The 13,641-nt window shown below is 45.3% G+C and overlaps 1 protein-coding gene across 4 annotated transcripts in view; it reads right to left on the bottom strand.

Moving 5' to 3' along the window:
• The window catches only part of CAMSAP1 (calmodulin regulated spectrin associated protein 1), a 38,551-nt gene extending 25,809 nt beyond the window's left edge, over positions 1–12,742 (bottom strand). Inside the window, exons 1-6 of one of the 4 annotated variants that reach the window (XM_060695056.2) lie at positions 12,462–12,738; positions 8,568–8,730; positions 3,027–3,289; positions 2,666–2,827; positions 1,858–1,938; positions 268–300 (exon numbers count right to left, since the gene is read on the bottom strand). In XM_060695056.2, the coding sequence (XP_060551039.2) occupies positions 268–300; positions 1,858–1,938; positions 2,666–2,827; positions 3,027–3,289; positions 8,568–8,730; positions 12,462–12,683 (924 nt within the window). In that variant the 5' untranslated portion in view covers positions 12,684–12,738. Of the gene's footprint in view, positions 1–267; positions 301–1,857; positions 1,939–2,665; positions 2,828–3,026; positions 3,290–8,567; positions 8,731–9,401; positions 9,420–12,456 lie in introns of those variants that run through there. The other 3 variants (XM_060695055.2, XM_087880049.1, XM_087880050.1) reach the window with 3 other exon arrangements.
• Between the last annotated feature and the right edge of the window lie 899 nt (positions 12,743–13,641).

Here is a 13,641-nt window from a genome sequence, read left to right as displayed (position 1 = left end):
TCTAGAGTTTCTTTGCTTTTCTTTCTAGAGTTTCGGTATCGGCAACCGTGAAATCGGCCTAGTGATGGATGCCACCAAGTTACAGTACGTAGAATCATGAAATGAAATCTAACATTTTTCGTTGTTAAAAAAGAACACCCGGAGCGGAGAAAACGTTGCGAACGGTGGAAAGCGGCGCTTTTGAATGGAAGCAAATCAAAAGATCGATGGAAAGCCGATGGATTTTTTGGTGGATGACAACTCTTCGTACAGAATTAATTGACTTACAGGCACTAACTTCCAATACCATTTTGAAGGAGACTGGTTCGGGAAGCAAGGGGATGGAAAGGTAGGGAACAGGAGAGGGACATCATCAGTGCATGTTACAAAGCAAACTTTACATGAGCCTCACCCGCCGGGGTCATGCTTTCATATTGCGAACGGTATTGACACGGGAAAGATTTTTTTTTAAAAAAAAAAAGATTCAAGAAACATATCTTTAGAGGATTTGCATGCATAGAAATCTCTTTAGGAGCTCATTTCAAAGTCTGACTGCGCAATATGAAAATTCGACAGAAGCCTTTTCCACACCAGCTAAGAATATCTCGGCAGGACTTAGAAATTGCACTCCCACTGTTGTGGTATTGTGCTTCGTGCTTCTCAAATATTCTGATGCTGGAAGTGCAATGGCACGTGTTAGTTAACGTCTAGTACTTAAAAGGAACGAGAGAGGGGAAGGATTGTACGCATGCACCACCAATTCTTCTGAATAATTCTATAGATCAGTGGTTCTCAACCTTTTCTTCACCACGGGCCCCCCTTAAATACCTTTTGTGGCCACCGACACCCCCCCCCCAAGACTTGACTCAAGATTGAAATCATAATATTTCTCCAAGCCTTCGCGGGGGCCCTGTGACATCGTGGCCCCCCCAGGTGTCTGTGGACCACAGGTTGAAAAACCACTGCTACAGATGTTACTTTCCTTAGCGCTTGAGAAGATCCAAACGGCATCAAATCAAAGGACTGTTACAAATATAAACCTACAAGGTCCTCTCAGCAGATGTTGAAACCTCCCACTCACCTCTGTCTCAGGACTACATTTCCCACCCACCCCCCCGTGCACAAAATGAAATATCAAAGCTTAAACAAGATAGTTTTAACAGGTATTGTTTTTTAAAAAAAAAATATCTGGAAAATGTGACGAATATAAATTAAATACGGTATAAAGTAAAATGTGGGACGCAAAGTAAACTTTTAAAAGTGGACTGTCACAGCGGCCTCCAAAGTCCATTCGTTTTGAAACCATGGCACCTCGGCAGACCGTGAGTGAAACCTCTTAAGTATTCAAATCATGATAGATAGATAGGATGGATGGATGGATGGATGGATGGAGAGAGAGAAGATTAGATAAATAAGATAGACAGACAGACAGGTAGATGGATGGATAGAGAGATTAGATAAATAGACAGATAGACAGATAAATAGATGGACAGATAGAGAGATAGATGGATGGATAGATGGAGATAGAGAGATTAGATAAATAGATAGGTAGGTAGGTAGGTAGATGGATGGATGGAAGGTAGATAGATATAGATAGATATTAGATGAATAAAATAGAGATTACATAGATAGATAGATAGATAGATAGATAGATAGATAGATAGATAGATAGATAGATAGATATGGGAAGGAAGGAAGGAAGAAAGAAAAAATCAAGAGCACTGGAAACAACAAAGCAATTTTGTAAAAGGGGTGCAAGACAGGCTAATAAATTCTACTGATCTAAGAGAAAAGGCAGATAGAAAAACAATGAGGTTTGCTTCCAAGTCATAGCCCCATGAATCAATTAAACATCCCATTTCATCTAATGTGCTTTACCTTTTGATGACCTGGGCTTTCCAGTAATTGCTGTTTTAATTTAATCTCCTTTTCCGTGATCTCTCTCATTTTTAGGTTCACCTAAAAGAGCAGAGGGGGGGAGGGGGGGAAAAAGCTAATGAGGGCAACTGTATTTCCTTTCCCTCATTTTTGTTTTGACTGCCAAAATTCAGAGCTTTGTCATTACTTCCTGCCTTCTCAATCTCCCCAGGGAGTATTCTGGCTATCCACAACTCTTGTGTGCTTCACTCTCTTTTTCTTACAACCCAATCCAGATGACAATCAAATACAATTAGCAGATTCAAATTCCTAGCAATATAGATGCTCCCAATACACACACACACTTCAGATATAGGCACCCTCTCCAAGTCACAAATCAGCCCCCAAGCCATAAAAACAAAATTACCCCCAGACCTAAGTAAATGGATTTCCCGTGTTTAATTTCCTACCCAATTTCTAATGCGTTTTCGAAATTAAGTCCGATATTTCTGGTTACATACTTATTTTCTGAAATATAAGCACGAGAGAAGAAGATTTTTACACTCTCTGTTTTTGCACCTCTTAATTCTCCTGCGCTGGCTGATTTTATTTATCCAAGGTTTATGTTTATTCAAGCTGCTTATTCATGCTGCTTAGAACCAAGGTGACTTTTCTTACAAAGTTAGGTAAAGGTACGGCCTAGGAACGCTTTTCTTCCCCCCTTGCTCTCATAATATTAGAAGTCACAAATGGTACCCTACTTGCAGCCTCCCACACGGGTGCTCACCAATAACCAGACACTTCCACTTCAAATCGGCTCACGGTTTACCTTGTTAATCCAGAATACCATTGCATCCTCCAGATCGTAGGGCAACTCCTTCGAGGCACTGAACGTGGAAAAACACTTGACACTGGCCACGACTTTCTCAATGCTGATCATCTCGATGGTGTAGGCCATCATGAGAGCATCAATCATGGCCATGTGAGGACTCTACAGGGCCAGACGAAAAAAAAAAACCCCACGTTGGGTTTAATCCCCTTCTCGAGAAGATTGAAAAAAGTGGTTGGCCAGTTTAGGACTGGCACCATTTCGGGGGGAGAGGAGGTGGGGGGAAATCTACGAGGGGAAACAAAGACAACGAAAGGACGGAGTTGTGGAGCTCAACTCCTGGTTTCGTTTCGGAGCTCACCATTTTGATCGGCGCAGAGCTCAGATCGGATTCGGACACAGGGTTGTCATCGCTCTCCATGACGTAAATCCCTTTCCGCGAGAGAGCCTGGATGACCGAGTGGTGTCCCTGGAGCGCCGCCACCTGGTCCCCTTTGAGAATGAGGCTGCAGACGCGGTAATACAGCTCGCTGGATAACAACAGCTTGATGACAGGCGGTTTAATGTGTTCCTGCTCATACTGGTCTATATAAAAAGGATCTTTTAATTCCTCTGGGATGTTGTCTGAAAGGAAAAAGACAGGCGAGTTCAAAAAGAGAGAAACGGGTGTTGACACCACAAAGCTGAAGATTGAACCAGCAACTTAATTAAAGATATCACACAACCAGGGGCAAAAAATAAAATCCTTATTTTAAAGATCGCTGAAAGGACACACGTTGTTTTCTCAAAGAGGCGGCAATGTCGTTTTGGAACACTTGTGGTAAATAATGCTCGGCTAACCAACCACAATATTTCTATCAATCCGATCCCAAACTCAGGAATGCAACTTCCCTTCAAAATGACTCGCCTTCCTCAATATCTACAGCACATCTGTCAAGTTGGTCTTAAAAAGGATTAGAACTCAAATTCTCAGATTTCCCAGTGAATACTGTACAACCACCCTGGGGAAATTTGTGTTATTGTGTCCCACCTACCCTTCACCTCCTGCAGGCCCACATCAGTGGGAAATCTTGGAAGCCCACAGCTTTGATTTAATGGGACCTAATCAAAAGGAGCTGCTTTAGCAAACTGATCAGAAACCCATTTGGATCAAAGGTAAAACCAAAAAAAAACCTGGAAAGGCTGAATGCGTACAATTGCTGGAAGTTAGCAGCATATAAATTTAAATAGGAGCCTTGGTAGTACAGTGGTTTAATGCACCCTGTTATTAACACAGCTGCCTGCAATTTCTGCAGGTTCGAATCTTACCAGGCTCAAGGTTGACTCAGCCTTCCATCCTTTCTAAGGTAGGTTAAATGAGGACCCAGTTTGTGGGGGCAATAAGCTGACTTTGTATAAATATACAAAAGGATGAAGGCTATGGCTTAACGCATTGTAAGCCGCCCTGAGTCTCCGGAGAAGGGCGGCATATAAATCAAATTAAATAATAATAATAATAATAATAATAATAATAATAATAGTAGTAGTAGTAGTAGTAGTAATAGTAATAGTAATAGTAACAGTAGCCTGGAAGAGATAATGATTAGCAGACAAGGAGAACTCAGGCCCATCTCAAAGAAAACTGAACATTCCCCAATAGCCATATTAATAAGGTAAAGGTAAAGGTTCCCCTCACACATACATGCTAGTCATTCCTGAATCTAGGGGGGCAGTGCTCATCTCCGTTTCAAAGCCGGAGAGCCAGCGCTGTCCGAAGACGTCTCCGTGGTCATGTGGCCGGCATGACTAAACGCCAAAGGCGCACGGAACGCTGTTACCTTCCCACCAAAGGTGGTCCCTATTTTTCTACTTGCATTTTTGACGTGCTTTCCAACTGCTAGGTTGGCAGAAGCTGGGACAAGGAACGGAGCTCACCCCGTTACGCGGCACTAGGGATTCAAACTGATGACCTTTTAATCGACAAGCTCAGTGTCTTAGCCGCTGAGCCACCACGTCCTCTTTAGCCATATTAATACGGAGCATCAAAACAACAGGGAAGAAGCCTGCAGAGCAAATTATAAGATTTAGGCGGATCGATAAAAGCCAATTTTCAAGGAACTTAACATTTTAAAGCCTGCGCTTCAGATGGAACACGGAAGGGACAGGACAGCCCGCTCGTCCGAAGTTTGATCCAAACGGCATCATTATTTGAATTTTGTTAATATACCAATTCCACTTTTTTTTTTTTTTTTTTTTGCAAGAGAGGACATAGCTCTCCCTCTTCCAATTCTTTCCCCCAACAACTTGTTGGTAGGGCTGGGATTTAAACAGAATGATCTAAAAAGTCACTTTCAGGGTTAGAATAGAATAGAATAACAGAGTTGGAAGGTACCTTGGAGGTCTTCTAGTCCAACCCCTTGCTTAGGCAGGAAACCCTACACCACTTCAGACAAATGGTTATTCAACATCTTCTTATAAATTTCCAGTGTTGGGGCATTCACAACTTCTGCAGGCAAGTTGTTCCACTGATTAATAGTTCTGTCAGGAAATTTCTCTTTAGTTCTAAACTGCTTCTCTCCTTGATAAGTTTCCACCCATTGCTTCTTGTTCTACCCTCAGGTGCTTTGGAGAATAGCTTGACTCCCTCTTCTTTGGGGCAGCCCCTGAGATATTGTAATTCTGCTATCGTGTCTCCCCTGATCCTTCTCTTCATTAAACTAGCCATGCCCAGTTCCTGCAACCGTTCTTCATATGTTTTAGCCTCCAGTCCCCTAATCATCCTTGTTGCTCTTCTCTGCACTCTTTCTAGAGTCTCCACATCTTTTTTACATCGTAGCAACCAAAACTGAATGCAACATTCCAAGTATGGCCTTATCAAGGCCTTATAAAGTGGTATTAACCCTTCCCGTGATCTTGATTCTATCCCTCTGTTTATGCAGCCCAAAACTGTGTTAGCTTTTTTGGCAGCTGCTGCACACGGCTGGCTCATATCTAAATGCTTGTCCATCAAGACTCCAAGATCCCTCTCGTTGTCTCGGGTTGTCTCGTCCCGTCCCCCGTCCCCCCCATTCTCATCCAGCACTTTAAACAAGCATGCTGGCTTTATCAAATCAAAACTTCAAAAGCAACTTGCTAGACTACTGCATTTCGGATTATGCCTTCATTTACATATCCGTGCAACCTCAGTCGCCTGGCTTTTAATAATCCGTGCATGAATTTCTACACGGAGACAGGACTGCAACTGGCACTCCTGCCTGGACACCGCAGCAAGAAATGTAGCCCCCAAGGCCAGGAGGGCCACCACACTGAACTAGTTCAACACCTTTATCCAGATCTGCAGGCTTTCCCGCCGCCTTTTCGGGGTGATGTTTCAGCTTGTTCGCCTTGTTTCATCCCAAAGAAGTGCTTAAGATACCTGTCCTCTTGTCCCGCGAGAGTACAAGACAGAATCGTATGTCATCACAAAATTACTATTGGACACGCAAGGGGATTTACTCTCAGCAGCCCTTCAAACGTTACAAAGTAGGCGCTGGAGGAAATCTTGAATTGGGGTGAGGTTGTGGTACAGCTATCTAATTGAAGCAAGATTCTTCTGAAGTAGAGTTAAGTCTGAAGCCTGGCAAAGATTTTTTAGAAGACTTTTAGGCCATAGCTTTATACTTGATGGAGGAGGGGAGAGATAAATCTGTTTCCTGACTCTTACGGAACTTCACCCTGGATGACATGAGTTAAAAGGAATTAAGTGGTGAATTAGGAATATATCCTAGTCTCTCTAAGAACTTTCTCAAGTTAAAGGAATGCTAAGTAAATGGGTGGAATAGCCCCTTAACCTTTTTTGCCATAAACCAGACGAGTACAACAATATAAAACTAAGTTTCAGCTTAAAACTGACAACACATTAAAGTCCCCATACAGATTTATGCATTTTACGAAACACTGGGCAAAATTTAGATTTCTCTTTTATTCTGCTCAACTCTCACCGAATCCCCTAGTAAAGTAAATGATTCAAATTTCAGCTTTCTTCTGCTGTTCATTTTGTCCCAAATAGCAAATCCTTAATTTAAGACACTTTGGGGTGGGGTGGGGTGAGGTGAGGTGGGGGAGGAGACATAAAGCCTTAAAGCCAAACATCAAATCCGAATTAATTTTTTTTGCAATTGACCAGATGCAAACCGACAAGAAATGAACCCGAGTATCTCAAATAAAAGTCGGTGCAGCTTCTGTACATTGACAGAAATTATACCAATTATCTGGAAGGCTAAGGAAATTCGGCCAATTATTTATAGGGAAAAAAAATCTGAAATAAAATTCCGAAATCCACTCAACTAGGCTCTGCAAAATGAAGGTTCCTAACAGCAATCTGGAACCTCAACAAGATATGTTCGTAACTCTTGCTATCATTCATGCCTAGTTCCCATGGTAGGTAAACATAAACACAACGTTTACTGATCAGTGGCTCCAACCTGCACATTACAGTGCTGAAAAATCAGATACAAAAGATCCCAGCAGACAAACCGTAATTATGGAGGGATAAAAGCCTCCATCATCTTAACTGCTCTTACAGACTACCCTGTTTCCCCTCAAATAAGACATCCCCTGATAATAAGCCCTATCGGGCTTTTGAGCCCATGCACTAAAATAAGCCCCCCCCCCAAAAAATAAGCCCTCCCTGAAAATATTTAAATGCATGCACAGCTGGTCCCCGCCATTTCCTTTGGTTTCCTCCACGTGCCCCAAAATAATAAGACCTCCCCGAAAATAAGGCCAAGCACTTATTTCGGGGTTCGAAAAAATATAAGACAGGGTCTTATTTTGGGGGAAACACGGTATGCTGTGGCAAACTTTTTTTTATATATATAAAAAAAAACTCGGCGCAGGAAACTTTTGGTTAGCATTCCTAATTTCAATCTAACACAATTTGTATAAAGGTAGGAGAAAAAAACCAAGCATGCCAGTAGAAATATACTGCGTAACTACAAAGCAAGTTAATGTTAATTCGTGGAGAGTTTTTTAGATCAGTTGGCAAATTAAAGAGTTAGATTAAGGGGATCCCTCTAACTCTGAATTTACTTATTTCACGCTTGGTTAGAAGCGCCCGTACTAATAAACAGCTAGAAGTCTGTACTCAAAAGATAGAAAACAAGACATCAAAGAGGACGAAAAGAATTTACTGCAATGCAAAACCCAAGTTGGCAAGAGCACCTTAGAGAGAGAGAGAGAGAGAGAGAGAGAGAGAGAGAGAGAGAGAGAGAGAAAAGAAGAAATTGGAAAGGTCCCAACATGCACTTTCAGGCTCGCACAGGATTTACCAGCAAGGTATTTTCCATCCCCTAGCTTCCCTTTATTTTTATACACACCGCTCAGAATCCCACACATGGGTGGGCATTCAAATATTTCTATTTTGTTTTGGTTTTATTTAAAAAGGAAGGTGACCGACTGACCTTTTGCATACCACAAGATTATTATTATTTTTTTTTAAAAAAATCTAATTAGTTAGGAACCCTCGCCAACTAAGCAGCATGCATCTGCCAAATTAAAAAAAAAAACTTAACTTGCAGAGTTCAAGTCCTACAAACGCTGGATTCTCACAGGCCTTTTTAAGCGATGTGTGGGAGAGCACAGCTTGGCGATACCAAAAAAAAAACCCCGCAAACAACAGCACGGCAGGGTGTTCTGCACTTAAAACTACAGGCCATTCACGACAAGAAAAGGAGTGTACACCAAAGTCTGGGCAAAGCGTGGAGGGAAAGCAGTCCCACGTTTGCTGATTTTTTTAAAATAAAAAATAAAAAAGCATCGTTCCAAATCCATTTCGTGAGAAGGCGAGAGAGGAGGGATTGGGAGAAGCCGGGCTGGAGAATGGGAAAAGGAAAGAGATAAAATAATAACGTTGCAGCGGGGATTTGTTTATTTATTTATTTACCTATTCCATAAGCTTTCGCGCAGATCCACTGTAGATTAGCAGCTATTTTGGCTCGGGATGAATCATAGAGATCCAACGGAACAATCTCAGCGCTGCTATCCGTAAGAGCATCCATTTTTCTTCTGGCGTTATCTCCACCGGCACCGATATCAACATCCACCATCTGCAGTAACAATAACAAAAAACATAATAAAAGAGAGAAAGAGAGAGAAATGGAACCTAACCTTTTGAAATGACAGTTCAAAATTCAAGCTGATTGTCCGGCACGCGATTTCTATTCATCCCAGAAACTTGGAAAGGGAGGGAATAAGAGGGGGGGGTTCCGTTGTAAAGGTTCAATCATGGATTACAACAAAGCTCGGTTTGAAAACTACCCACCGCCACTGCCTAAAACCTATAGCCCAGGCCTAGTGAGTTCTTGGGAAGTTCTGCTAGACAATCACACACACCATCCCAGCTTAACCGAAACAAGATAACTAGCGCACCAACTCAGTTAAGGGTAGTTATGTTCACCTTCCTTTACAGGATCCTGGCTCATCACTGTGTTTCTGCCCCAAATATTGGCTGCGATGAGCGAAGCAGCCTCTAATAATATGCACGGGTCCCAAACCCTTGGCCGGAGAGGGAACATCGATCATCCGATTCCCCCCCCCCCAACGCCAAAATGACAGCAGTCAAAGGAAAGGCTAGAGCAATACCCCGCTGTTCCCTTCATCCTTTCCTCCTAAGAGGGGATCAGTGAAGAGAAGCAAGGAGCAGATGCCGCGAATACTTTAAGCAAGAAGATAATAAGCAAAAAAAAAAAAAAGAGAGAGAGAGAGTAAAACCTCTTACCTTTTCTGCAGGCATGTTTGCATGAAAGGGGTCTCAATCCACCTTTCCTGCTAGGAGGCTTGACTTCCCCCCCCCTCCCAAAAAACAAAGACAACAAAGGAGATCTTGACAAGATCTCCTTGCTTTGCATCCATCGCTCGGGTTCCTTTTCTTTTTTTGCAATCTCATTAGCTCTTCCCCCCCCCTTTGCCAAAATCTCTCCTGCACGCCCTGCTTTCCACCTTCAAAAGGATGAATGCTGATTCTTATTGTGATCACTCCTTACCGCTGTCTCTCGACCCCTTTTCCACTTGGGAGGGGAAGTGGGGGATCCCGTCTCCTTAAGAGACCTCGCAGTGAGGGTCCTTGGTGATCTCCGAGCTCGGTGGACGCGAGAGCACCAAGGACCCCGTCATGTCAACCCTGAGCTACAAATATTCCCCTTTATTGAGATCTTTAGTAGGACAGCCTCCTGTTTCATTCTCCATCTGCCCCCCAATATTCACCCCGAATCCTTGTTCAGGTTAGGCCCTCTTTATCCAACTCTTGATACTTCACGTCTCCTTCCCACAAGCATAATTCCAGTCCCATTTTTGAAACGTACCCAAATATAGATAAAAGAACACATATATCCTGATTTATTTAAAATGCAAATTAAAAAAAAAGGCATGTGCCTTATCGCCTTTCATTACTGCCTTTTCTTGATTGAAGGAAAAATCTGGGATCCAGGCTTCTCCATTGTGCTAACCATTACCCTCCATGGCCTAAAACCTAGCCCAGGCCTAGTGAGTCCTTGGAAGTTCTGCTAGACAATCACACACACACATACCACATATACAAATCACATATACAAATCACACAAATCCTATCCTCCCACCCCAAGCTTCCCCTTGTCTTAATACCCAACTAATCAATTTCTGCCTGGTTCCAACCCAGCATTTTTTTTTATTGCTTTTTTCTTGCTTTGCTTGCTTGGTTTTGGACTCCACGCCTCCCAAAGGCTCTTTATTTTTGCCTTTGTGTGTTGGTTGTGCCCCCCCCCCAACTTTGAGCTCCCAAAGAGAAGGAAAAAAAGAAGAAGAAAAAGAAAACAAGGACCTCAACACCAATAATGAAACTGACTTACAAAAGGAGTGAAATGGACATATTAATTGGGAGCATGCAGGCTTGGATCTCTCTTCCCCCCCCCCACCCCACTTTTGCTCCCTCCTCATGCCCCGTCAGTCCCTCCCCTCCATGCACACAATAATCACGCACACACACCTTGCTGTCACTTTGCACCCACGTTAGAGACCCCCCCCTTCTTATGGCCTTAATAAACCCACCCACCCACCCATCACCCCTTGCAAGACAATAGAAAGTGGCTGTTTGCAGGCCATCACTTTTTAAAGCCCACACACACACACACCCCTTAAGAGGGGAGGGGGGGAAGCAAAAAGGCAAGGAGATAAGCCCACTTCTTACACACCCATCGATCCCCCCCTCCCCATATAAACCACAATCTCCCCACTCCCCCCATCAACATCATCCCCAGATCGACATGCCTGTTTGCAGAGGTGCCTGCAAACACAGCCCCCCACTCCCGCCCCCAATTAGGGGCATCTTATGGGGGCGAGAATACATTGGATAGACACTCCCCTCCCCCAATGATCTCCCCCCCAATTAGGGGGATCTTATGGGGGAGAATGCATTGGATAGGGACTCCCTTCCCCCAACGAACTCCCCATTAGGGGGATCTTATAGGGGGAGAATGCATTGGATAGGCACTCCCCTCCCTCAATGATCTCCCCAATTAGGGGGATCTTATGGGGGGAGAATGCATTGGATAGGCACTCCCCTTCCCAATGACCTCCCCCTCCCCCAATGATCTCCCCCCCCCAAGTAGGGGGATCTGATGGGGGAGAGAATGCATTGGATAGGCACTCCCCTCCCCCAATGATCTCCCCCCCAATTAGGGGGATCTTATTGGGGGAGAATGGATTGGATAGGCACTCCCCTCCCCCAATGATCTCTCCTCCCAATTAGGGGGATCTTATGGGGGAGATAATGCATTGGATAGGCACTCCCCTCCCCCAATGATCTCCCCCTCCCCCAATGATCTCTCCCCCAATTAGGGGGATTTTATGGGGGGAGAATGCATTGGATAGGCACTCCCCTCCCCCAATGATCCCTCCCCCCAAGTAGGGGGATCTGATGGGGGAGAGAATGCATTGGATAGGCACTCCCCTCCCCCAATGATCTCCCCCCCAATTAGGGGGATCTTATGGGGGGAGAATGGATTGGATAGGCACTCCCCTCCCCCAATGATCTCTCCTCCCAATTAGGGGGATCTTATGGGGGAGATAATGCATTGGATAGGCACTCCCCTCCCCCAATGATCTCCCCCTCCCCCAATGATCTCTCCCCCAATTAGGGGGATTTTATGGGGGGAGAATGCATTGGATAGGCACTCCCCTCCCCCAATGATCCCTCCCCCCAAGTAGGGGGATCTGATGGGGGAGAGAATGCATTGGATAGGCACTCCCCTCCCCCAATGATCTCCCCCCCAATTAGGGGGATCTTATGGGGGGAGAATGGATTGGATAGGCACTCCCCTCCCCCAATGATCTCTCCTCCCAATTAGGGGGATCTTATGGGGGGAGAATGCATTGGATAGGCACTCCCCTCCCCCAATGATCTCTCCTCCCAATTAGGGGGATCTTATGGGGGGAGAATGCATTGGATAGGCACTCCCCTCCCCCAATGATCTCCCCTCCCAATTAGGGGGATCTTATGGGGGGAGAATGCATTGGATAGGCACTCCCTTCCCCCAATGATCTCCCCTCCCAATTAGGGGGATCTTATGGGGGGGGGAATGCATTGGATAGGCACTCCCTTCCCCCAATGATCTCTCCCACCACCCCCCCACACACACTCTCTCCCCACAAGCAGGCCAGGCGGCTTTCGTGAGGGTGGGGGGCTCACCCTCGGCGGGTTGGGCGCTGGTGGAGAGGCCCCCGCCCCTGCCAAGCCCCCTCCCCACTCCCCTCATGGCAAAGGGAGGGGGCAGGACTCCCTCTCTCTCCCCCCCCCACACCTCACCTTGCGTCGGCCTTTCCCCCGGCTACTCCATCGCCGCCTCGCAGGCCGCGCCCAGGCCGGAGGGGGCCGCGGCCACCCCAGAGGGACGCGGAGACGGGCGGGCGAGGCGGGCACGAGGGCGCGGGCACGGCGGCGGCGGGAGGAGGTGGAGGAAGGCGAGCGCGCTCCCGCCGTCTGAGAGGGAAAAAAAAGATAGAAGGGGAGGAATGGGGCATTGCGCATGCGCGGTGCTTCTCCCGGGAAGGGGCGGGGCGCAGCGCTCGGGCGCGCGCCGAGCGACGTCACTGGGCGCACCAGACTTGAAGGGGGAGCGGCGGCGGCGGCGTCGCCTCGCGAGCGTCTCTCGCCTTGGTGCGCATGCGCCTACGACACCTTTTTTTTTTCCCCTCCTTCCCCCCACCCTCCCGTGCTCGCTCTTCTTCCTCGCAACCGTCTCCAAGGGAATAAGGCGAAACCCGCCGGGTGGGGGGGCGGGGACGGAGGCGGAGCTTTCTGGAAGCACGGCCAATGAGAGCCCCGAAGGGCGTTTTTGATTGACGTGCAAGGCCGGTAACCACAACTCCCATCCTTGTGGCGATGATGGGTTTCTAGTCCATCCGGGGAAACGGGGCTTGAAGGAGCTTCTCATTGGGACAGTGGGGAAACGTCCCCCCAAAAAAGTCCCCATTTCACATTTTTATTTATTTTATTTATGATGGCTATATTAATTTTAGTATTATTTAAAATATTAATATTTAAAATAGGCTAATATTTAATAATATTGTATGAAGAGTGTTTTTTTTTTTAAATTTCCAGGCATGTCCTTTATACAGGATAATACAAAATAATAATTTGTCAGAAATGGTATAGGGTTTCCTGCTTGAGAGACGGGGTTGGACTAGATGACCTACAAGGTCCCAACTCTGTTACTCTTGTTAATTTACAGTAGGATGATTAGGGGAAGTTTATTGTAGTTTTTGTGACTCGTAAAAGAAGTGGAAGCCTTAATAGAAAAGTTTTATTGCAAAATAATTATTTGGGGTTTTTTTCATAGGAGAAATTTTTATTTTATTTATTTATTTATTTATTTATTTTGTCACATTTCTATGCCGCCCAACTCCCAAGGGACTCTGGGAAAGGGGTTTAAATTAAATTTAGCTCGATACTGGAGTAAATCCTATGGATGCCAACATGAAGAGGG

This window comes from Pantherophis guttatus, chromosome 16, assembly GCF_059756535.1.
Source record: "Pantherophis guttatus breed Tessera chromosome 16, ASM5975653v1, whole genome shotgun sequence".
Classification (NCBI taxonomy): Eukaryota; Metazoa; Chordata; class Lepidosauria; order Squamata; family Colubridae; genus Pantherophis; species Pantherophis guttatus.
This window is presented reverse-complemented; position numbering and strand designations above follow the sequence as displayed.